This window comes from Scyliorhinus canicula, chromosome 3 (assembly GCF_902713615.1).
Source record: "Scyliorhinus canicula chromosome 3, sScyCan1.1, whole genome shotgun sequence".
Taxonomy (NCBI): Eukaryota; Metazoa; Chordata; class Chondrichthyes; order Carcharhiniformes; family Scyliorhinidae; genus Scyliorhinus; species Scyliorhinus canicula.
The window spans coordinates 64,804,320-64,830,045 of NC_052148.1; the positions used below are offsets into that span (position 1 = coordinate 64,804,320).

At 47.1% G+C, this 25,726-nt stretch overlaps 2 protein-coding genes across 6 annotated transcripts in view; one reads left to right on the forward strand and one right to left on the reverse strand.

Moving 5' to 3' along the window:
* dnai1.2 (dynein, axonemal, intermediate chain 1, paralog 2) overlaps positions 1-12,936 on the reverse strand; it is a 313,232-nt gene extending 300,296 nt beyond the window's left edge. The window contains exons 1-2 of one of the 4 annotated variants that reach the window (XM_038790652.1): positions 12,810-12,936; positions 12,131-12,225 (exon numbers count right to left, since the gene is read on the reverse strand). In XM_038790652.1, coding sequence (XP_038646580.1) covers positions 12,131-12,157 — 27 coding nt within the window. In that variant the 5' untranslated portion in view covers positions 12,158-12,225; positions 12,810-12,936. Of the gene's footprint in view, positions 1-12,130; positions 12,774-12,809 lie in introns of those variants that run through there. The other 3 variants (XM_038790651.1, XM_038790653.1, XM_038790650.1) reach the window with 3 other exon arrangements.
* A 287-nt stretch (positions 12,937-13,223) lies between these two features.
* The window catches only part of fam219aa (family with sequence similarity 219 member Aa), an 89,077-nt gene continuing 76,574 nt past the window's right edge, over positions 13,224-25,726 (forward strand). For both annotated transcript variants that reach the window (XM_038790654.1, XM_038790655.1), the window contains exon 1: positions 13,224-13,500. In XM_038790654.1, the coding sequence (XP_038646582.1) occupies positions 13,441-13,500 (60 nt within the window). In that variant the 5' untranslated portion in view covers positions 13,224-13,440. The remainder of the gene's footprint in view (positions 13,501-25,726) is intronic.

A 25,726-nucleotide genomic window follows, 5' to 3' on the forward strand; every position in this document is an offset into this window, starting at 1 on the left:
TCTTTCAAACTTAAATGCTGAGCAATCACTTTAATTATCTCCACCTTCCTAGCTCTAGTACCTATGTTTCTTTTTTTAAATGTTTTTATTGGCTCTTTATAAAATTTTACATCAGTGTGTATGGAACGCACTGTGAAGAGCACGTTCATACGGCAGCAGATACAAGACATAATAATACTCCAACCCTAATCCCGGTCCTTCCTTTACGGTTGTGTTTTCGACCTTCCGCTGTCTGCCTTGTTGGTTTTCACCCTCTTCCCTCCCGCTCCCTACCCCCCTCATTCCACTTCCTCCCCCTTTCCTTCTTCCCTTTCCTTTGCGCTTTGTGGCCTACCTGTGGATCCTCCTCACTCCTGCTCTATTGGCTGTTTGCTGCAAACAGGTCCTGGACCAAGTTGGTCTTCTGACCCCGGGATGCCGAATTCGATTTTTAAAATTCTTATTGTCACAAGTAGGCTTACATTAATACTGCAATTAAGTTACTGTGAAAATCCCCTAATCGCCACATTCTGGCGCCTGTTCGGGTACACTGAGGGAGAATTCAGAATGTCCAATTCACCAATCAGCACGTCTTTCAGGACTTGCAAGAGGAAACCGGAGCAACCGGAGGAAACCCACAAAGACACAGGGAGAACGTGCAGGCTCCGCAAAGACAGTGACCCAAGCCCGGAATCAAACCTGAGACCCAGGTGCGGTGTAGCAACAGTGCTAGTCACTGTGCTACAGTGCCGCCCAGATTTACTGCAGTTGGAGAAATTCCGACAGATCGGACAGCCAGTCTTCAGCTTTGGGTGGTGCTGCTGATCGCCAGCCAAGCAGGATTGTTTGGGCAATTAGGGAGGCAAAGGCTAGGGCATCGCCCCCCCCCCCCCCCCCCCCAACCCCCTCCAACCCACTCCCCCCTCCATAAAGAGATCTGGCGTTCTGAGACCCGGAAGACCATCTCTTTTGGGCACGGCTTCACCCTCAGCCCCACAATCTGAGACATTTCCTCAAAGAAGGCTGTCCAGGAGCCAACAAGTCTGGGGCATGCCCAGAACATGTGGGTGTGGTTGGCCGGCCTCTCCTGGCACCATTCACCTTTGTCCTCCGCCTTCGAGAAGAATCTGCTCATTTGGGTTCTGGTTAGGTCCGCTCTGTGCACCATGTTAAGCTACATTACCCTTAGCCTTGCGCATGTGGAAGTGGAGTTTGCCCTATTCAGTGCTTCGATCCAGATTCCTCTCGTTACTTCTATTCCAAGGTCTTCCACCCATTTCTCTCGTCTCGTCAAGGGATGACTGAGCCCATAGTTCCCTGTAGTTATCCATCCCTATGACGCCCTTGTCCAACAATTCATCTATCAGTGAGTATCCCGGGTCCATGGGTGCGTCATTACTTCCTTACAGAGAAAGCTTTTGATCTATTTATGTCGTAGCTCATTCCCTTTGGGCAGTTGAAACCTCTCTATCAGTTCTTCTACCGTCACTAGTCTAACATCCATGTAGAAGTCACTAACTGTCAATGTCCCCACATCCTGTCTCCATCTTTTAAAGGTGGCATCCATTGTGGCTGGCAAAAAAACCTGTGATTACTGCAGATGGGGGCCATGGTGGACTTTTCTGTCAGGCCGAAGTGTTGACTTAGCTGGTTGCATGCCCGAAGCGTAGCTATTACCACTGGGTTTGTGCTTGGCAGGCGGGGATGGGAGCGCTGTTGTGGCAAGGGCTTGAGGGATGTTCCTATGCAGGAGCTCTCCTCCATCCTTAAGCATTCTGCTCCCGGCTCCCTCATCCACCCTCTCACTCATTCTGCTGTGGTTGCCCAATGGTAGCATTGTAGGTTTGGGAGGGCAGGACTTTTTTGGGGATCCATTGATTCTTCCCCCCAAAGAAAACACCATGATCTTTTTGTCTACTCTGTTAAAAAAAAGCCTTGGGGATAGAGATCGATATGGATCTAAACAGGAAGAGGAACCTGGGCAGCACATTCATCTTCATCGTTATGTACGCTTCCTGCCAGGGAGAATGGAAGTGTGTCTGCAGGGCCTTCTTTACTTCCTCCACCAGTTCTTTCAGGTTCCATTTGGGGATCCACGTCCAGTCGGGGGCAATTTGGATCCATAGGTAGCAGAATTTGTTTTGGGCTTGTTTGAACAGCAGTCCAGATCTGCCCCTCTTCCTTGCCGGTTCACTGGGAAGGTTTCACTTTTGCTCAGGTTGAGCCCAAGAAGACACCAAACTCTTTCAAGGGACTTGTGATTTCATCCATGCTGCTTTGAAGATCCGAGATGGAGAGGAGCAGGTCATCTGCATAGAGTGAGACTCCGTGCTCTCTGTTCCCTCTCTGTATCCGCTTCCAACTTTTCGCCATTGAGGGCGATCTCCAGTGGCTCGATTGCCAGGGCGAATAGAAGTGGGGACAGTGGGCATCCCTGCCTTTTGCCCTGTGCAGCTGGAACTATTTAGAGCTGGTGGTGTGAGACCGCATGCTAGCCATGAGGATACTTTCAATGAGGTACTTTACTTGACTCTGTCGAAGGCTTTTCCTGCATCCAGGGAGATCATTACCTCTGGTGTTCTCTCCCCAGATGGGGTCATTATCACATTTAGCAGGTGCCTGATGTTCGCTTTAGCTGCCTACTCTTAACAAAGCCCCTTTGGTCCTCTGCGACCACCTCTGGTATGTAGTTCTCCAGTTGCTTAGCCAGGATCTTGGCCAGTATTTTTGTGTCTACATTGAACCGCGAGATGGATCTGTAGGACCCGCATTCAGTCAGGTCTTTGTTTTCCTTGGGCATCAGAGAGATTGAGGCTTCTGCTAACTTTGGAGGCAGAGTATCCCTTACCATCGAATCAGTGAACATCTCCCACAAGTGCGGGGCCAGTGCTGCCGCAAATTCTTTGCAGACGTCTGCCGGGAATCCATCTGGTCCTTCCCCGTCTGCATGGAGTTATTGCTCTCCGTGACATTTTCCCAGTTCTAATGGTGCTTCCTGCCCCTGGAAGTGGATACAGAGAGGGAACAGAGAGCACGGAGTCTCACTCTATGCCAGAAGCTCTATGGTCAGGGCCTTGGAGTATCACCAGTCCACCTCCAGTATGGAATTGAACAGTTATTACCTAGCCACCTGTATCTACATGCTTTATAAGGAATAATCTCACCTCTGATCACAGCCTTCAGTGCCTCCCATGAGGTTGAGACTTCCCCATTCTGCGTACTGGTAATAGACCCATCCATGGCCTGTGATATTTTCTCGCACAAAGCTTTGTCGGCAAGGAGGGCAATGTCCAAACTCCATGGGGAGTGTTGCACACAGCCCGTCTCCAACCTCACATCCATGTTGTGTGGAGCGTGGTCAGAGATTACGATCGCAGGATATTCCGTTTTTACTATCCCGAGAAGCACTAATTTTCCCACCACAAAGAAGTCAATGCATGTATACTTTGTGTACCTTACAGAAGGATAACTCCTTCTCCCTGAGTGTATAAACCTCCGCTGCCCACATCTGTTCCAGTAAGGCACCTAGTTATTTTGCCATATTTGAGGTCTTCCTGACTTGGGGTTTGATCTGTCCATCTGTGGGTCCTGTACACAGTTAAAGTTCGCCGCCCCGCCCCCATGTTTGTCAGGGTGTGTCTATGTTGGCGATTTCCGCCATCGTCCTCTTTATGAACTCCGTGTCATTCCAGTTGGGAGCGGACATGTTGACCAGAACCACTGGTGCCCTTACCAGGACACCGCTGACCATGGCGTACCATCCCCCTGGGTTCATAACCGTCCTCATTGTAGTAAATGCTATCCTCTTATTAAACAGTATGGCTACCCCCTGGCTCTCGTCACATAGCAAGTGTGATACGTCTGTCCCACCCAGCCCTATCTTACCTGCAGTCGGTCCTTCTCCCTTAGGTGTGTCTTTTGGAGAAAAATTATGCCAGTTTTTATATCTTTCAGGTGGGCAAAGACTGTTCTGATGGGAGGTTTCTCTCTCCCCCCCCCCCCCCCCCCCCCGCAATCATGCGGAATCAGACATGCTTACCTTGTGGATGTGCCCCTGCACTCCGGGATTTCTCTTTGTTAGGGGGCCATCCAAGATGGTCACGGTCACCGTGCTCCACATGAGGTTGGGCCCCTGTGCTCCGGGGCTTCCCTTTGTCCAGGGTCCACCCAATATTGCTGCCAACTTGGTGTAGATAATGTGGATGAGCCCCTGCACTCCGGAGTTTCCCTTTGTTTGGGGACCTTCCAAAGTGGCTGTCAGTGTGCCATTTTGTTTGGTGCTGCCATGTGCGGCCTGTTATAGCCAGCCTAGAGCCCTTCCCCCCCTTGTCCCTTTGTTGCCCCTATGGTTCTGATTCTCCCTCCCCTCCGCCCCCCCTCCCTACTGTTGTCCCCCCACATTTCACCCCCTCCCCCCACAGTTTACCTCCCCTCACTATCCCTCCTTTGATGGAATATGCCCCTACCTCACTCTCATCCCCATCGCCAAGCACTCTCACCCCAGTGGTAGATGGACCGAACCCCCCCCTTCCCTCCTCACTTGTACCTCCTAGAACTAGCTTTCCTGCTAGTGTGGTGCCTCCCCCCCCCCCCCCCCCCCCCCCCACACACCCCCACACACACACACCTAGGCTCGGTCTAAGCCTCTCCTTCACCCACTACTTTTCTTCCCCTCTTCCTCCTTCTTACTCACTCCTCGCTCTGCTGTCTTTACCCCCTCCTCTGTGTTTTAGCTCTCAGGTTCAGAATCCTGTGAATATTAAAGTGTTTCCTGGTGACCGTTTGACCGTTGCTTCTGTTGCTGCCTTCCCAGCCTGTTCTTTTGAACAAATTTATTCATGTCCGCAGGGGCCGTAAAATAGTGTTCCCTGCGCTGGTAAGTGACCCATAATTTGGCTGGGTACAGAATCCTGAACTTCACCCCACTTTTGAACAGGGCCACCTTTGCTCTGTTAAACTCTGCCCGGCACTTGGCTGGGTTTGCCCCAATGTCCTGGTATGTCCGAATCTCATGCCCACCAAGTTGCATACCCTTGATTGCCTGGCCCAGCAAATAATTCTTTACCGGTCTTGGTACCGGTGCATCTTGGCGATTATTGCCCTTGGCTGCTTCCCGGCCCCGAGTGTCAGCCGGAATGACCTGTGGGCCCTGTCTATCTCTGACAGGTTGGGATAGCGGTCCCTTCCCACCAGGTTTCCCAGCATCTGGCTCATATAGTCTGTGGGTTTCCTCAGTTTCCTTTGGCAGGCCCACTATCCTCAGATTCTGGTGCCATGACCAGTTCTCCTGGTCTTCTATCTTCCCCTGTGTCACCAGCAACCTCACTATCTCCGTCTCCAGGATGAATATCCGGTCGCTCTGGCCTTTTCCAGCTGTTTAATGGTGTTCCCCATGGCCTCTAGTTGCTTCTCCTCTTGTCCAGGGCCACCTTTGTGGTAGGCAGTGCTTCCACCTTGACCGCTGCCTTCAAGTTGAACTTGATGTCCTTTTTGAGCTCCCCTGTGAGGAACTTCTTCCATGTCCTCCATGGGGCGGTGGGGGGGAGAGAGGGGAGGGGGGGGGGGGGGGAGAAAGAGAGAGAGAGACAGCTCTCTGTGAGGTTTGTTGGTTCCTCTCTTTCGGGTGTGGCTGGAGTTTCTTCGCCTTGTGCGTCCACTGTCCCGTTCACTCACTTCTCCTGCTTCTGTTGCTTTTTGTCTCTTTTTGGCTTCTGGAGCTGCTATGCTCGGCATCGCTCTTTATATTTTGATTGAAGAAGGTGAGGGGAAGCTTTTTCAAGGTTCTGGGGGCTATTTTCAACTAAAAGTGCATACTTTTGAATTCTTAGGACGAGAGCCACCTTTTGTGCATCCGCTCAGCACATCCCCAGCACCGGATGCTGGTACCTCGATTTCTAATTTGCCTGCCAATTCGGCTAGCTTGTCTTTGCGAAGCTCTTTTAAATAAACCAAAGATAAGTCGTCCACCTTGAGAAATATTTTAGCAGCTTTAGGTGCCATCCTGTTCTATCACTACAAACCTGGTGTCTCTTTTAAATTTTAAGCCAAGTCCACAGTCTACAATTCCAAAGATCCCGGACGAGCCCCCAAAAGATGTTACGGTACCCTAGGCAAGTGCAAAGTCAATCTCAGCCCCACTCATTCCAGAGTCACAATATAATTCTTATAAAAAGTCCAAAATTCTTTGACCCTTGGCTGCCCAATAATTACAGCCACCAGGTTTAAATACAATTATTGCTTATTTATACCAAGACTTATCATGAAATACAACTGAATAACAACAAGCAAATTTCTATTACCCCTTTAACTGCCCTTCCCTCTGCCCACACACACAAGGCAGACAAGGCAGAGGGGGTGTGTGGTGAATGTAACGTAGTAATTCACACTGTATTTACCAATACCATTGTAAGCGCAGTAGCGTTATCCAACCACTAGGGGGTAGTAGCTCTGGGAATGCTCAGGAGTTTGTACAGGGCTCCACCCATGGCTCCGCCCACGGCTCCTCCCCCTTGACTGCTGTATAAATAACCGTGTCCAGAGCCAGCCTGCAGTTCATCGAGAGTTCAACGGGTAACAGGCTGGCTCTGTAGTAAGTAGATTAAAACCATTATTCATATCTTAAAGCACGTGTCTCGTGAATTGATGGTTCCATTAATTTAATCTACTTAAGAACAGTCAGGATCGATCATGGAATCAGCCCTCAAGCCTGGACGCCTGGAACTCGACCCACAGGATGCAGAGGCAAAAGAAATCTTCTTCCACTGGCTGCGGTGCTTTAAGGCCTACCTGGCAGAAGTGAGCACAGCCGAAACAACAGAGGAACAGAAGTTAAGTCTACTTCACATGAGGGTGAGCCACAGAATCTCTACACAATTAAACTCGGCCGGTTCATATACGCGCTAGCGATACTCGAAAAGATGTATGTAAGGCCCATTAACGAGGTTTACGCATGCCATGTGTTCACGACTCGCTGCCAGCGGCCTACAGAATCACTCGCCGAATTTTTAAGAGAGCTCAATAATCTATCTAACGACTGTAACTATCAAGCGGTTACCACGGCTGAACATAGAGAACTTGCTGTACGCGATGTTTTTGTAGCGGGCCTCAGGTCTAATTATGTGCGCCAACGACTGCTGGAAAAAGGGGCCCAAGCTTAGAAACAACTGTGGAAATTGCTACCACGATGGAGGTCTCCTTCTGCAGCCTCACCTCGATCCCCGCGACCCCCACGACCCAATCATGGGCCCCCGACCAGCGACTCCCCCAGGCCTGTGCCACGCGGCCGCCCAGCCACCAGGCTGCTCCAGCCTGCCATTTCTGCGGCCAGAATCAGCACCCGCGGCGCACTGCCCGGACCGCAACGCGTCCTGCAGCAGCTGCGGGCGGAAAGGCCACTACGCGAGAGTGTGCCTCGCAAAAAGGGCCCCAGCTTCCAACTCCCCAGCGGCACGAAGTAATCGTTCCCCACACCCGCAGGCCCGCGGGGCCTGAACCGCTGCGGCCTATGCCCCTGCCCCGCCCCCTCCCGCCACGTGCAATCCATGGGGGCCGCCATCTTGGCAAACCTCCACCACGCGGGCGGCCACGTGCGACTCATGGGGGCCGCCATCTTGGACGCCATCTTCCTCGCCACCCACCACGTGCGATCCACGGGCCCAACCTGCATCTCCACGCTCGGACAACTCATCGGAAGAGTACGACCTCCCTGGACGCTCGTCACGCGGCCCGCAACTCGGCGCAGTCACCCTGGATCAATCACGCCCGAAGCATCTGCGAAATTCGATGGCAGAGGTCCAAATCAACGGGTACAACACGCCATGCCTTTTTGACTCCGGGAGCACTGAGAGCTTCATACACCCAGACCTGGTAAGACGCTGTTCGCTCCCCGTTTTCCCCGTGCGGCAAACTATCTCGCTCGCTTCAGGCTCCCATTCTGTACAGATCCAGGGGCGCACCGCCGCGACACTCACAATCCGAGGCGCTAGCTACTCAAAATTTCAACTCTACGTTTTGCCAAACCTCTGCGCGCCAGAGCCTCACCCTCAGCTTCGGCGGGCCCCGGCCCCCACTCACTATCTGCAGCCTCGCTACGCTGCGAATCTCCCCCCTCCTCTCTTCGCCAATCTCACAAAGGACTGTAAACCCGTAGCCACTCGTAGCAGGTGATACAGCCTGCAGGATAGGGTATTTATCAGATCAGAGGTCCGAAGGCTTCTCAGTGAGGGGATTATAGAGGCCAGCAATAGTCCCTGGAGAGCTCAGGTGGTGGTCGTTAAGACCAGGGAAAAATTCCGCATGGTTGTCAACTATAGTCAGACCATAAATAGATTTACACTCCTCGACGCGTATCCCCTTCCCAGGATTGCAGACATGGTAGATCAGGTCGCCCAGTATCGGCTCTTTTCCACGGTGGAACTGAAGTCTGCATACCACCAGCTCCCAATCCGCCCAGAGGACCGCCACTACACGGCATTCGAGGCCGATGGCCGCCTCTTCCATTTCCTCTGGGTCCCCTTCGGCGTCACTAATGGGGTCTCGGTGTTCCAACGAGCAATGGACCGAATGGTGGACCAGTACGGGCTGCGGGCCACGTTTCAGTACTTGGACAATGTCACCACCTGCGGCTATGACCAGTAGGACCACGACGCCAACCTCCACCGTTTTTTCCAGACGGCACAGAAATTAAACATCACCTACAACAAAGAGAAATGCGTTTTCCACACAAACAGACTGGCCATCCTCGGCTACGTCGTGGAAAACGGAGTCCTGGGCCCAGAGCCGGACCGTATGCGCCCCCTCTTAGAACTCCCCCTCCCCCATTGCCCCAAGGCCCTCAAACGGTGCTTGGACTTCTTCTCCTACTACGCCCAGTGGGTCCCTCAATATGCGGACAAAGCCCGCCCACTCTTTAAGGCCACGCGATTTCCCCTGTCAGCTGAGGCACGCCAGGCCTTCAACTGCATCAAGGAGGACATCGCCAAAGCGGCCATGCGGGCGGTGGATGAATCCACTCCATACCAGGTAGAGAGGGACGCCTCAGAGGTAGCTCTAGCAGCTACACTAAATCAGGCAGGGTGACCAGTCACATTTTTCTCCCGCTTCAGAACTCCGACACTCCTCAGTCGTGAAAGAAGCACAAGCCATTGTGGAGGCTATTCGTTACTGGAGGTACTACCTCGCAGGTAGGAGGTTCATCCTCATCACCGACCAAATATCGGTCGACTTTATGTTTGATAACTCGCAAAGGGGCAAAATAAAAAATGATAAAATTCTTCGGTGGAGGATCGAACTCTCCACCTATAGCTATGATATTAAGTATCGACCCGGGAAGCTCAAAGAGCCACCGGATGCCCTATCCCGCGGGACATGCGCCAGCGCGCAGATTGACAGACTGAAAGTCATCCACAACGACCTCTGCCACCCGGGGGTCACCCGGCTCGCCCACTACATCAGAGCCCGAAGCCTGCCTTTCTCCAACGTGGAGGTAAAAGCGGTCACCAGGTACTATCCAATCTGTGCGGGGTGCAAACCACACTTCTATAGACCAGACAGGGCCCACCTGGTCAAGGCTTCTAGGCCCTTTGAACGCCTCGCGATTGATTTCAAAGGGCCACTCCCCTCAACTAACAAGAATGTTTGCTTTCTAAACGTCGTAGATGAGTTCTCCCGTTTCCCATTTGTTATCCCGTGCCCCGACATGACCTCCCACACAGTCATTAGGGCCCTGCATAGCATCTTCACCCTGTTTGGTTTCCCCAGCTACGTGCACAGCAACCGGGGTTCGTCCTTCATGAGCGACGAGCTGCGTCAGTACCTGCTTGAAAAGGGCATTGCCTTGAGCAGGACTACCAGCTACAACCCCAGGGGGAACGGGCAGGTTGAAAGGGAGAACGCGACGGTCTGGAAGACCGTCCTACTGACCCTCCGGTCTAGAAAGCTCCAAGTCTCCCAGTGGCAGGAAGTCCTCCCAGACGCGCTCCACGCTATTAGGTCCTTCTTATGCACAGCAACCAATCAGACCCCTCACGAGAGGCTCTTCATTTTTTCCAGGGGCACTACCACGGGGGTCTCACTTCCGGCATGGCTGAGGACACCGGGCCCGGTACTCCTGAGGAAACACGTCAGGGCACACAAAACCGACCCCCTTGTTGAGAAGGTGCGCTTGCTCCACTCCAACCCCCAGTACGCCTTTGTCGAGTTCCCTGACGGCGGCCAGGACACAGTATCCCTCCGGGATCTGGCACCCGCCGGATCCAGCGCCCCCTCTACCCCCACAGAAGGACCCCTCACCCTACATCCCATCCTGCCGCCCCCCTCGCGCTCCCGAGCCCACGAGCTCGCTCCACCAGTTCCGTGCACCCGCGCCGACTAGCCCCCAGCGCTGCCAGTCCCCTGTCAAACCAGAAGAGTATGAAGCTCAGACACAACCCTCCCTGGAGTCCGACATTGTACCCCAGCACACAACACCCATCCAGTCACCGCAAGAGGCTTCAACCCCGGTGCTCCACAGAACACAGCGGACAGTTCGACCACCGGACAGACTTCCTTTGTAGACCACCACCCCCGCCGGACTTGATTTTTTTTCAGGGGGTGAATGTGGTGAATGTAACATGTATTTACCAATACCATTGTAAGCGCAGTAGCGTTATCCGACCACTAGGGGGAGTAGCTCTGGGAATGCTCAGGAGTTTGTACAGGGCTCCACCCTTGGCTCCGCCCACGATTCCTCCCCCTTGACTGCTGTATAAATAACTGTGTCCAGAGCCAGCCTGCAGTTCATCGAGAGTTCAACGGGTAACAGGCTGGCTCTGTAGTAAGTAGATTAAAACCACTGTTCATATCTTAAAGCACGTGTCCCGTGAATTGATGGTTCCATCAGGGTGGAAAGGGGTAAAAGTAATATTGATGAAGGCCAAAAGATGCTTCAGATGGTGGTTCTTAGTGCACTTTCTTTACTGCACGCTTACTGATTAAAGTCTCTGGTTTACATCCGGTAATGGGTCTTCTTTGCAGAGCCATTCATTCAGGAACCCCACAAGTTAGATAATGACGTACTCACAGGCAGCAGGCTCTCTGGAGGCTTTATTTCTCATCGCATTGGGCCTTCAGCTCGAGGTTTGCATTCAGACCTCTATCTTTCTGTAGAGACACTGTATTTTACATCAAACATTTCTTTCAGCTCGTGATTTGACGTCAGGCCTCTGCAGCCTCAAGAGAACGGCACTCAGACTTGCTAAAAGAAGAATCAGCCCTCACAGTGGCCTTGTGGAGAGAATTAGTAGATCTTTGTTTGGAGAGATTTTGTTAGATTCCTTCAACAGGCTGCCATAATGAAAAAATTAAACCAAACCGGAACCTCGGGACTCTGAAAAGCCTTCCAGTGGAATCACCACCTGTTAACAGGCAGAGCACAGCCTTTGGAGCCAATTCATTGGCCATCAGCCAAGTCAATCAAACCGAGTCCCAGCCAATCACTGTCATTGGTGCTGGCCGACAGTTACAGTTTGAACCAACAGACTAAACACAGCGACCTCTCCTTCTGCTGAAATCCTCTGCTTGAATTAGAGGCCATGATGTGGAGATGCCGGCGTTGGACTGGGGTGAGCACAGTAAGACGTTTGAGAATACCAGGTTAAAGTCAAACAGGTTTGTTTCAAATACTACCTTTCGGAGCAGTGCTCCGAAAGCTAGTGTTTGAAACACACCTGTTGGACTTTAACCTGGTGTTGTAAGACTTCTTACTGAATTAAAGGCATAAGCCACTGCTTTCTTCTGCTTGAATTAAAGGTACAGTCAACCTTAAAGACACATGTCCATAAATCATCCATCAATCAAAAACAAAAGGGGAAATAAGGGAATAAACAGGGAATAAACATCAAGACCCTTACACTGCCCAGCTTCAAACCTTACAACTGAGTTCAGAATCACAACCCCCCCCCACGCACACACACACACGCAACCCCCCCCCCCTTCCTAAATGTAGAGCTCATTATGTCCTGGCTAAAATACATTCTACTGAATTCTACACCCTCCACAGCTTTAAATCAAATTATATCCCAGTTAACATTACGTCATTATTATTAAATAAAACAAAGCAAAAGTTTTTCAACAAATATAAAAAAAAAAGATAAGAAAAGTTTGTTCCAATTACCGATCTGGTTTTAGTTTTCAGTGGCATCTTGATGTCAGGCCAATGGAAGAATCTAAATTTAACACTAAGCGTGAGGAGACTGAATCTAACTGAAACTGTCCAACAGAAAAAGTGAATCTAACTCGAACTGTCGAACAGAAAGAGTGAAATAAGTAAATCTAAACAGCAAAAGGGTGAATTAAATTCTGACTCTCTATAATAAGTGTGAAGAGAATGACTCCAATTCTAGCTGTCTAACAGAAAGAGGGAAGAGAGTAAATCTAAATTCTAACAACAAAATAGTGAATCTATCTCTAATAGTAAATATGAAGAGGTTGAACTAACTCTGAGAGTGAACAGAGATTCAACTAACTCTAATAGTAAGAGTGAACAGAGGTTAATCTAACTCTTAACAGTAAGAGTGAACAGAGGTTATTCTAACTCTAACAGTCACAGTGAACAGAGGTTAATCTAACTCCAACAGTAAAAGTGAACAGAGGTTTAACTAGCTCAACAGTAAGAGTGAACAGAGGTTAATCTAACTCCAACAGTCACAGTGAACAGAGGTTTAACTAGCTCTAACAGTCACGGTGAACAGAGGTTTAACTAGCTCTAACAGTCACAGTGAACAGAGGTTAATCTAACTCTGACTGTAACAATTGCCCTGCAGCAACACAGCCGGAAGTTTGAATCATGTCACCTTGGCAACCGCAGCTTCCACCATCCGCCGCCCAAAAAACCCATGTTCAATTCAAATGATGCGACTAAAGTTATCTTTTCAGATGCAAACAATCAAACCATATCAATAGATCCAATCAAAGAGATGATCGGGGGACAGTTATTCGCAGGTTAAAGTTGCCAAAACCGCCAGGGGATGCGCAGCCGGCGGTAACCGGGGGCAACCGGACTGTCTGAGGAGATGCCTGAATGGGGCGAAACGCCCTTCCTTCGAACTGAAAAACAAATTAGAGTTTTCCGTCGGTCGCACGGTACTTTTTCCGAGTAATTATTATGACTGTCGCGCCGAGGAAGAATCTGAGAATGTTTGTGATTTGTTATTGTGGCGAGGAGCTGCGGGGCGGGGTGGGGTCCTGAGAGGCGTTGGGTGGTTGTCACTTCCGGAGCCGGAAGTTGGAGTTGAGTCACTGTCTCTGCGGGAGTTGCACAAAGCGGCACTCCGGGGAGAAGATGAGTTAGACAGCGGGCGAAAAAGAAACAAGCAAATCACCATTGTCAGAGTCAATACTGAACTGTGTATGGAGGGGAAGGGGAGGCCATTTAACTATTAAATAAGACAAGGCCGCAGCATTGCCTCGATTTCCCCATTCAAAATGATGGAAGAAATCGATCGATTTCAAGTGCCCACAGCCCGGTCAGAAATACAACCGCTGGTAAGGCAGGGTTTTGTTTATCAAAAACAATCTCTATCTGTGTAGTTATTTTATTTCGAAATAGTTTCGTTTCATCAGCCACCCCGCTTTCCACTCCCTATAGCTTCACCCCCACCCCTGACTGGAGCTTCGGGCATTGCCTGGTGATTTTTAATTTTATTTGATGGGGTGGGGGATTCAAATGCGTTCATTTTAATGTTTACCAAAAATAATGATCCTGGTTGCCCTGTAATTTTGACCTTCCCCTGATTGGTGTGATGCGCTAACTTCCTGCTTTGCGACCATAAATGCGCATTTTAATGTAGCTGCACAAGTTTTAAATGATGCAGTGACTGGTTGGGCCTTGAATACGATGTCACTTTGGCCTCACCTCCCAGCCTTTAATTGCAGGGCGGTGATGCCAAACTTGCGAGAGAATTGTGGTAAATCTCAAATGACGACGTGTACGTTGTCTCTTATTTTTGCACCTAAAAGTGAAGGGGCGTAGTTCTACAGAAGATCTGTGTAATTTTCAAATTAGATTTAGTTTTTTTTCTTAGTCTTCAAAGCCTTGTCTTCCACACCAAGGGCATTGTAATGGGTGTGGGTTAAAATGTTAGGAGCACTGTTTATTTCACCTGGCAATTATGTTCTGACCATTTAATCTTGTTTAAGCAGACACTTGGTGTCTATGCATTTAACTCAAATAGAACAATGACTTTGTGTCATCAACTTAAATTGTGTTCTAACCTTCAGCCGTACCTAAATGCATATTTTAAGGAATGAGAAATTTGGTTTAATAGTGTAATCCATAGTTTTCCATGAAAATTGTAGGTATTGTTTTCATGGCCTTTGAATAGATTGAAATTCAAGATTGTTTAATACAAAAGGAAATAAATATTGTAAGATTTTAAAAGTAATACAGATTTGACAAGAACACAGGTTGATTGATCATTATATAATAGTTTTACCAGGGCTCAAAATTGGGCTGAGGTCAGCATATCGAAAATTGACCAGCATGAATTAATTAATGGCTATCTTGGTGGCCCAGTAAATTTATGGTAGTGTGTAGCCGAGAATCCTGCTCTGCAGGATTTTCACAAACATGTTTTATGAAAAGTCTCACTTTTTTAAGATACTTTTGCGATAAGTAGTTAGTTATTATTCTGAACAACTCTTTAAACCCTCTTTTGATTAGAAATCTATTTCCTGTGAAAGGTAATAAGATTACAATAAGAAAAAAAACAAGCATTTCTCTAGTGCTTCATCACATGCTCAATGTCACAAAAACTTCTCAGCTAGTGAATTACTTTTTAAGTATAATCATTGTTGTCCAGAAAAAACTTGTTAGCTGGGTCCCACAAATAATAAATGAGATAAATGAACAGTTAATCTGTTTTGGTGGTTTTACTCAGATAAATGTTGGTCATGGTCATGTCACAAGGAGAGTGGCATGGTGACACAGCGCTGCCTCAAAGTGCCAGGGACCCAGGTTTGATTCTGACCTCGGATGACTCTGAAGTTTGCACATTCTCCCTGTGTCTGCTTGGGTTTCCTCTGGATGCTCCGCTTTCCTCCCATAGTCCAAAGATGCAGAGGTTGGGTGGATTGGCCATGCTAAATTGCCCCTTAGTGTCTGAAGCTTGGGTGGGGTTGTGGGGAATGGGCCAAGATACGGAGCTCTTTCAGAGGGTCGATGTAGACCCGATAGGCCGAATGGCTTCCTGCACTGTAGGGATTCTATGATCCTGGAGCCTCTGGTTCTTTGAATGCTCCTATTGGATCTTTGTCCATTTGAACAGATAGATCTTGCTTATTGCACAATATTTCTGACAATGCAGCACTTGTTCAGTGCTGCACTGATGATTATGTATTCGGACACTGGAGTACGACCTTCTGATGAGAATCTTCTGACTTGAGGTGAGAGTTCTATAAACTATACCAGATGATAATTTAAAATACACTTGACTATTTGTAATTAAACTGTGATCATCATTGCATAAAATAAAAAGTTAATGGTGTGGGTGGGATTTTCACAGTAACTTCATTGCAGTGTTAATGTAAGCCGACTTGTGATAAAGATTATTATATATTGGCATGGATTGAAGATTGGCAAACTATCAGGAAACAGGTATAAATAGGTCATTGGATTGGATTTGTTAATTGTAACGTGTACTGAGATACAGTGAAAAGTATTTTTCTGCGAGCAGCTCAACAGATCATTAAGTACATGGGAAGAAAAGGGAATAAAAGAAAATACATAATAGAGCAACACAAGGTATACAATGTAACTACATAAACACTGGCATCGGATGAAGCAGGGTGTAGTGTTAATGAGGTCAGTCCATAAGAGGGTCATTTAGGAGTCTGTTAACAGTGGGGAAGAAGCTGTTTTTAAGTCTGTTCATGCGTGTTCTCAGACTTCTGTATCTCCTGCCTGATGGAAGAAGTGGAAGAGTGAGTACGCCGGGTGGGAGGGGTCTTTGATTATGCTGCCCGCTTTATCCAGGTAGCGGGAGGTGTAGATGCAGGATGGGAGGCAGGTTCGTGTGATGGACTGGGCGGTGTTCGCGACTCTCTGAAGTTTCTTGCGGTCCTGGGACGAGCAGTTGCCATACCAGGCTGTGATGCAGCCCGATAGGATGCTTTCTATGGTGCATCTGTAAAATTGGTAAGGGATAATGAGGACATGCCAAATTTCCTTAGTTTCCTGAGGAAATATAGGCACTGTTGTGCTTTCTTGGTGGTAGCGTCGACATAGGTGGATGAGGACAGACGTTTGGAGATGTGCACCCTGAGGAATTTGAAACTGCTAACCATCTCCACCTCAGCCCCGTTGATGCTGATGGGTGTGTACAGTACTTTGCTTCCTGAAGTCAATGACCAGCTCTTTAGTTTTGCTAGCATTGAGGGAGAGATTGTTGTCGCTGCACCACTCCACTAGGTTCTCAATCTCCCTCCTGTATTCTGACTCGTCGTTATTTGCGATCCGGCCCACTGTGGTCGTTATTGTCAGCAAACTTGTGGATGGAGTTGGAATCAAATTTTGCCACGCAGTCGTGTGTGTACAGGGAGTAGAGTAGAGGGCTAAGTACACAGCCTTGCGGGGCCCATGACTATTGTGGAGGAGGTGTTGTTGGTCATTCTTACTGATTATGGTCTGTTGGTCAGAAAATCGAGGATCAAGTTGCAGAGTGGGGAGCCAAGTCCTAGGTTTTGGAGCTTTGATATGAGCTTGGCTTTTTCTGGTTGGCATGATGTGACGAGTAGTATGCCACAGGAATCTGTTGGGTACCTCAACTTCTTATCATTTATATCGGATTGTAACTTCAACCCCACATTCATGCTTACTCCCGATCACCATTCACCCTTGTTGATCAAGAATCTATTGGGACTGCTTGCACTGTGTTTTGAGGATGAGTTCCAGAGAATCAGGAGCTTCAGAAAAAATTCTCCTCATCTCCTTGTCTTAAATAAGCAGCCCCTTATTTTTAAATAGTAACCCGCCCTGCCCACAAGTTCTAGTTATCTGCCAAGAGGAAACATCCTCTCCATATCCACCTTGCTAAATACCCCTCAGCATCTTAAAAGCTTTGAAACCTTTTTTTTTCAATGGCTTGGATGAATTGACTGAAGGTATGGTTGCAAAATTTTCTGATGATAGAGGTAGGAAAGTAAATTGTGAAGCAGGCATAAGGAGGCTACAGAGGGGCATGCAATAAGTGAGTGGGCATAGATCTGGCAAATGTGAAATTTTCTTTTTGCAGGAAGCAAAAAAAGCTTATCTAAATGGTTAGAGATTGCAAATCTGTGGTGCAGAAGCATCTGGGTAGCAAACTACATGAACCTCAAGTTTAGTGTACAGATACAGCAAGTAATTAGGAAAGTTAATAGAATGTTATAATTTATTGTGAGGGGAATTGATTACAAAAGTAGGGAGGTTATGCTTCAGTTGTACAGGTGCAACACCATCAGGAGTATTGGGTACAGTACCGGCCTCAGATGGAAATGTGGAAGCAGATCAGTGAAGGTTTACTAGCTAATACCAGGAATGAGCGGGTTGTCGTACGAGGAAAGGTTGGATAGATTAAGTTTGTATCCAAAATAATTTAGAAAAGTAAGGTCAAAACCTTTAAGATGCTGAGAGGTATTTAGCAGGGTAGATGTGGAGAGAATATTTCCTTTTGTCGGATAATGTAGAACTTGGGATCGCTATTTAAAAATAAGGGGTTGCTTATGTAAGACAGCGTGAGCATAATTTTTTTTCTGTGGGTCGTGAGTCTCTGGAACTCAGTGCAAAACGCAGTGCAAGCAGAATGTCTTTAAAGACATATCTCAAAAGATTCTTGATCATCAAGGGGGTGAATGGTTATTGGGAGTAGGCAGGAATGGGGATTGAAGTCGCAATCCATTCAGCCATGATTTTATTGAATGGCGGGGCTGAGTGGCAGCCTCCTGATGCCAGGGATAAATAACTTTAGCAATGAATATAGATTGGGGAGGTTCGGAGTGTGTTCATAGAACAGGCCCTTCGGCCCTCGATGTTGTGCCGAGCAATGATCACCCTACTTTAAACCCACGTAACCCGTATACCCGTAACCCAACAATCCCCCCATTAACCTTACACTACGGACAATTTAGCATGGCCAATCCACCTAACCCGCACATCTTTGGACTGTTCCTTGGAGAAAAGAAGGCTGAGAGGAGGTTTGACAGAGGTGTTCAATATCCTGAGGGGTATGGATAGTGAGAAGCCATTTCCACTCAAGGGCACAGATTAAAAATAATTGGTTAAAGTAGGAGAAGTGATGTGGGGAAAAAGGTTTTCACCAGAGGGTGGTAGGAGTCTGGAATTAACCTCCTGAGAGGGTGAGGGAGGTAGGCTCGATCAAGGTATTGAAAAGAGAATTGGATTACTGTCTGAAAAGAGAGAATGTGCAAGGTTACAGGAATAATGATGTGTGTTGGTGTTGGACTGGGGTGGGCACAGTGCGAAGTCTTAAAACATCAGGTTTAAGTCCAACAGGATGGTTTGGAGTCACTAGCTTTCGGAGCGCAGCTCCTTAAGTGAATGAAGAGGTGGGTTCCACTAACATATATAGACAAATTCAATGATGCAAGGTTACAGGAATAAGACAGGGGAATGGGACTATGTAGAATGCTTTTTTGGAGAGCCACTGCAGACTTGATGGGCCAAATGGCTGCCTCCTGTACTGTTCAAATTCCGTGAAGATGTAGAATTATTCTAAAACAGAATCCGTAAAATCTTGGAAATAGTGAGCAGGTAGCAGCATTTGTTTTTGTAGAGAGAAACCAAATCAATCTTCCATGCCCATGAATTTTTAACAGAGACATCACCACTGAGGTTGGCCATTTTATTATCACTATCCATAGGCGTGCTTTACAGCAAAGACAATGTAATTTAATGAGAAATTAGAACATTTACTGATTATCTCATTGGCTCAAAGGGTTACTCAATGATTTCCCAATCTGAGATCAGCTATATAAGATCAGACTTCTTGGATTGTGTGACTCAGCTGAACCAGGGAGCAATATGTGATTCTGCTGGCAGATACATTCTAATATGCATCAGTTTGAAAAAAAACAAGCACTTTTCTTTCATAATACATATGCTTAAAAATAGGAACAATTATTTAATTTCTCCAGCTGTAAGATGCACATGACTGCACCATAAAAATCTGTAGACTGTTCTGCAAAATATGGTTTAATATTCTAATACAAACGGTTCTGAGTACCTAGCAAAATTTCTGGCAACCGTATACCTGCTAATATCATTCAAGTTCTGGTTGTTTCAAGTGTTTGGAACAGACCCAGGATCAAGCCATTCCTTATAGTTACAACCATCATGTAGGTCTGCTCCACATTTCATGTTTTTGTGCCAACTGTATTTGTTCAAGAAATTATGTTTAAAACTTGATGAATATTTGAGTTTCTAATAAAGTTCTGAGAAGTGCAATCCTGCAATGATGACCATCAAGTATAAAATGTTTCAGTAAGTTGGAGTATAGTGACATAGGTTCACAATTCAATGCATAGGTTTTGTAAAACCTACCTAGATTTTTAATAGTGCTACATCATTCACCTAATTTAAGAAAAGTACCTGGGATTGAAACGCCAAAGTGTAACAGTCACCAATGCCAGTAACCATTTTGCAAACAGAAAATGCTGGAAACAACTTTTTATTCATTTTCCAGCGTCAATGTTTTGCCATTGAACCATTATTACAGTCTTGCATAATTAAAAGGTTGGTATCAAAGCCTTCTATTTGCCTGGTTTATTTTTGAGAACCCAAGAACCAAGAGTTCATGTTGCCACCCTAGGGAAAAGTTTAACATTTTAAGGCAGAGAAGCTGACAGAAAATGCAATGATAACTCTCCACCACTGTTGGTAGGTATTATCTCAAGAAGACGGTGATTAAATCTGCACTCACCAACACTCTTAATGTGTCAAAATGTGCTCATGGGCCTCTTTACTCATTGTGAGCCAACTCTTTTTTTAAAATCCAGAGCACCCAATTCATTTTTTCCAATTAAGGGGCAATTTAGCGTGGCCAATCCACATACCCTGCATATCTTTGCATTGTGGGGGTGAAACCCACGCAAACACGGGGTGAATGTGCAAACTCCACACGGACAGTGACCCAGAGCCAGGATCGGACCTTGGCACTGAGGTAGCAGTGCTAACCACTGTGCTGCCCCATTGTGAGCCAAATCTTGTATCAAATTTAAACATTTTACTTTGGAATTGGTATCAGAATTCAGGACTGATAGTATCAGATATATGTTGTGAATGAGGATGAGCAATGACCTTGGATTAATGTCCTATTCAGCAGGTGATGTTTGCAAAAGCACACTCTATTCTTTAGGACTCAGGTTCCTCGTGGGGAGTGAAAAATCACATTCTGTCCCTCGGGGGATGTATGCTTCCAACTGACACCCAAGTATTAAATGTGGCTATAAATGACCACTTCCAGACATTAAATCAACGTTGGTTATGGTTAACTTGTACAGCCTTAATCACAGATACTGTTTTGCATCACAAGGATCAGGTTTTTCAACTCAAACCACTGACATATATATGGTACCACGTTTCTTTGAAATGTGGGCTTTTATTTAAGAACATGTTTTACTGAAATTGTTTTTACTTTCATTGTAAGGAGGATGTTTCGGATTTCCAGCTATTTCAGTTTTGCCAAGTTCTTCCTCCTGAGATGTGAGATTTGTTCTGTTCTTGTGACTACAGGACATCACAATTAAAATATTTGAAACCCTTGAGTATTTCATTTCATCAACTGGCTTTGATTTCTCTACTTTTTGTCTACTTTTCTCACCTTATAATTAGCATCTGAAGTGGAATGCTGCATTTTCTTGCCCAATTTTACATCACAGCCATTTCCAGAAGCTGATGAATAATAATAATCACTTATTGTCACAAGTAGGCTTCAATGAAGTTACTATGAAAAGCCCATATTCGCCACATTCTGGCACCTGTTCAGGGAGGCAGGTACGAGAATTGAACCCGCGCTGCTGGCATTGTTCTGCATTACAAGCCAGCTATTTAGCCCACTATGCTAAACCAGCCCCAGTAGTTTATTTGTTCAGTCTTTAATATATATTTTCCCTTCAATGTATACATGCACACATAACTAGGTGCACAATATGCACACATATTTTCTAAACATTCTGGCATATCCAGTCTACACTCATTACTGAGTGAATCATGTTTGAGAAAGACCAAATGATTTAAAAACTTGACAGCAGTTTCAAATATTTTTGAATAGTTGCCCCTATAATATTTGTATTTGTTCCAGAGTGGTTAATCAGTTCAAACAATGCAAATGCTTGCTGGATCAATTAAGTTTTTTTTTGTCTAAATAATTTCATTTAATTTTCTCGACCCTACATCTTGAAGATATCGAAGTTTAAATGTTTGTGGACCTTTATTTCATTTAACATGAGAATATTTTATGTACATGAAAAAAACTATTCAATGGCAACGATAAATTATAGCAGTCAGTGTCAGGCATTAAAGGTCTGAAAGTACTTGGGCTGGATTCTCCGCACCCCAATGCTGATATCGTGGCCGGCACCAGAGCAGAAAATCCAGTTTCCCACATGGGATCATGGCCGCGCCGGGTATCTCCTACCTGCGGCCATTGCTGGAGGCCCGCCTGTCCATTCTCCGATCCCGACCGGCCGGCGTGGATCTACCATGGTCCTGCCTGTCGGGAAACTAACGTGGTGGCTGCGGACTTAGTCCGTGGCCGCCGTGATCGGGGGCAAGCAGGTCGGAGGGCGGGGAGGGCCTTGTACGTCAGCACGCTAATTTTGAGCAGATGGTCCGGGTCGGGCGCATAGCTGATCGGGGACAGTATGTTTAGGGTCCAGCTCCGTGGTCTGAATCCGCCATGGAACACGGCGCAGCCTCTGACCCAGAAGTGCAGGGGCCTGTATCTGCAGCAAAAGCTTCTAGTTTCTCGCTGGTTCACTGATGGCCCAATGCAGGCCGAGGAATATATGGCCCTTTGATGGCAGTTTTTCTGGCATGGAAGTTCACAGTTTCTACGACGGCGTGGGGACATAGTCCAAAAATCAGAGAATCCAGCCCCTTGTCTTTGTTCAAATACAACCTACTGATTTTATAAGCCACCAAAGCACGTGCCAATTGACATAGCAGCATGATAATGAACAGCATTTAGTAGGACAGAACTTGAATGTTGCTGAAAAGGGAGATATTTTGCCGAAGCTTCTCATTTACTAGTTTCACCGCTACTGTCTACTGCAATCCTACCTTCGCCTGCCAATATATGCATTTGAATTCGCACAGATCAACACGCTATAAGATTGGTCTTATCAGCAATCTTTTTAAAGAATCTTTATTGTCACAAGTAGGCTTACATTAACACTGCAATGAAATTACTGTGAAAAGTCCCTTGTAAATAGGGTCCTCGCCATTTTCTCATGTTGTAAGGTCACTGCAGAAAAAGAGCACATCAAAGCTAGGCTACAGGTTAGTGGCTATCCTGACCCGATCATTGTTCACTGTGCAGAGTGTAAACTCGCAAATGACCCTTAGGCCACCCGCCACCATCCAGTCTGAAAAGTGCCTAATCTACCCCAGATTAAGGCAAATTATATCAAATTTGAACAACAGGTTAAGCAAGCCATTTCACATTGCTACAGAACAGTTGTATCACGATGTTGTTTCCAATTAACAGGATACTACAGTCAGTCTGAAAAGATGCACCACCTTGCGCACATATTGTGCAAAGTTATCTGTGAATTTGTACTGATGCAATGACAGGTACGTAGCCATACATCCCGACAATTGGCTGATCAAATAAACGTGTTCCTCCTGCTATTCATAATATGCATGGAGTATCGACTGCACTCAAATAGCCCACCCTTGCGAAACTTAAACACGGGTATATGGTTTTAAGATCATCAGGCAGGCTTGTAGCCTGACTCATTCACGCTTGCTAGAAATGACATACACTCATATATTCAAGGACCTGGGGCGAAATTCTCCGACCCCCACCAGGGAAGTGGCAGTGGCGGGAATCTCGCCACTCCGATCGGCGAGGTCCCTGCGGTGATTATCCGGCCCGGATGGGCCGAAGTCCTGCCGCTGGGAGGCCTCTCCCGCCGCCGAGGTTTGAACCACCTCTGTAACGGTGGGTTCAGCGGCGTGAGCGGGTCCTGGGGGGGGGGGGGGGCGATCGAACCACGCGGGGTGCCCCCACGGTGGCCTGGCCCGCGATCGGGGCCCCCCCGCTCAGACTCCGGGCCAGTGCCCTGGGTGCACTCTTTCTCCTTCCACGGCCTCCACCATGGCGGAAGAGAAACCCACATCGCGCATGCGCCGATGGTGACGTCAGCGGCAGCTGGCCGTTGACGTCACTGCCGGCGCATGCGCCGACCGCCAGCCCCGCTGCTGGGGGCGCCGGTTTTTTGCGCCAGTCTTCTGGTGCCAACCGCTCCGGCGCGGGGCTGGCCCCCAAAGGTGGAGAGAATTCCCCACCTTTGGGGAGGCCCGACCCCTGAGTGGTTGGCGCCACTCCCCTACGCCGGGACCCTCCGTCACGCCTGGTAGGGGAGAATCCAGCCCCTGTTTTCTGCAAACAAAAATAATATTTTCAAACCTTAAACCTTTTTGAATTACCTGGAAGCACAGGGAGCCCACAGTTCTCCAATGCTTTCTCCATGGCAACACATCTGATCGTCAGAAGGGTGGCATCACCATCAATGCTGTAATTCTCAGTACTGCTGTTGTACGCCCACCCTAGATTTCAAACTCAGTTTTACACTACTTAAAACCTCAGTTTCTGACTTGGAGGCAGCTCTGCAGGTGTATCTGCACCACATTAACTGCAGCTTTTAAAGAAGGTAGCTCACTACTACCTTACAGCCAATTAGGAATGGGCGACAGATGCTACCTTAACCACAAGACTTGAAAGAATACTAAAAATAAATCAAGGTTGACTGACCAGTCGGCACCCTCTCTCTAGCATAAATTGTGATAGTTTAAAATTTGGCATTCTTATATTTGTGCTGATGTGTGCAAAATGAAAAACTTCAGCAGCATGTCTCTTTTCAGCAATATCATGAACAGAATTCAATGGCCGAGTTCTTTATTCACCAAGAACCAAAGTGTTCTGAAAGGATCAATACAAATTCCTTAAATAATCCATACACTTGTTTTTTTTCTTTGTAAGTATCTGTATCATACTTGGCCATGAATAGTTTTATTGGATTTCAATTTGGCACCAAAAGACATTTGCTTTTCCTCATGGAGCAGTATGTTCACATTCCATGTTTTGTTCCGATCATTTTTGAACATTAGCTTATTCATCTTCATAATTTAAATACTCTAGCTGATTTTGTTAAATTTAAGCAATGTCTATTAGGAAATGAATGTTGATCTGTTAAACTATTGTCCGGATGTTTCCTGGCTGCAAAACATGTGTTTGTAGCATAACATGATAGAAAAAAAGGGTCCGGGGAGGTTCACAAGAATGATCCCTGGAATGAACAGCGTGTCATATGAGGAATGGTTGAGGACTCTGGGTCTGTACTCGTTGGAGTTTAGAAGGATGAGGGAGGGTGTTATTGAAACTTGCAGGATACTGCGAGGCCCGGTTAGAGTGGACATGGAGAGGATGTTTCCACTTGTAGGAAAAACTAGAAGCAGAGGAAACAATCTCAGACTAAAGGGATGATCCTTTAAAACAAAGATTTGGAGGAATTTCTTCAGCCAGAGTGTGGTGAATCTGTGGAACGCTTTGCCGCAGAAGGCTGCGGAGGCCAAGTCACGGAGTGTCTGGACAGAGATAGATAGGTTCTTGATTAATAAGGGGATCAGGGTTATGGGGAGACGGCAGGACAATGGTGATGAGAGAAATATCAGCCATGATTAAATGCGGAGCAGACTTGATGGGCCGAGTGACCTAATTCTGCTTCTATGTCTTATGGTCTTATAATTTCATATTCAGTTCAAAGGGGTGAAATATGTGTCTTCGCCACAGGTTTTAAACCTGAATAAAGGTATCTCTAAGGGTATGAAAACAGGTCTAGCTTAAGTGAACTAGGAAACTAGGTGGAAAGATAAGGCAGTGGCAGACCTTTACGTAGATATTCAATAACTCTGAGCAAAGATTTATCCCAGCAAAACTAAAAGACTGTTTGAGTGGTTAGCACTGTTGCTTCACTGCGCCAGGGACCCTGGTTTGAATCCTAGCTTGGGTCACTGTCCGTGCGGAGTCTGCACGTTCTTCCCATGTGTGTGTTTCCTCCGTGTGCTCCCACAATCCAAAGATGTGCAGGTTAGGTGGATTGGCCATGTTAAATTGCCCAAAGAGTCCAAAGGTTAGATGGGGTTTTGGTGATGGGGTGGGGGTGTGTAGGCTGCTCTTTCAGGGGCTGGTGTAGACTCGATGGGCCAAATGGCCTCTGCACTGTAAATTCTATGATTAGGGTGCGTCGTCTGTGACTGTAAAGTAAATTAAAGGTTGTATCACAGTAAAAGACTTGGAAAAATTTCCCAAAGATACTTTAAAATCAAACTGTGAACAGGATGGAGGCATGGTAGCTCAGTGGCTAACTCTGTTTCTTCACAGTGCCAGGGACCCGGGGTCGATTCCCGGCTTGGGTCACTGTCTGTGTGGAGTCTGCACATTCTCCCCGTGTCTGTGTGTGGACTGTGGGAGGAAACCGGAGCATCCAGAGG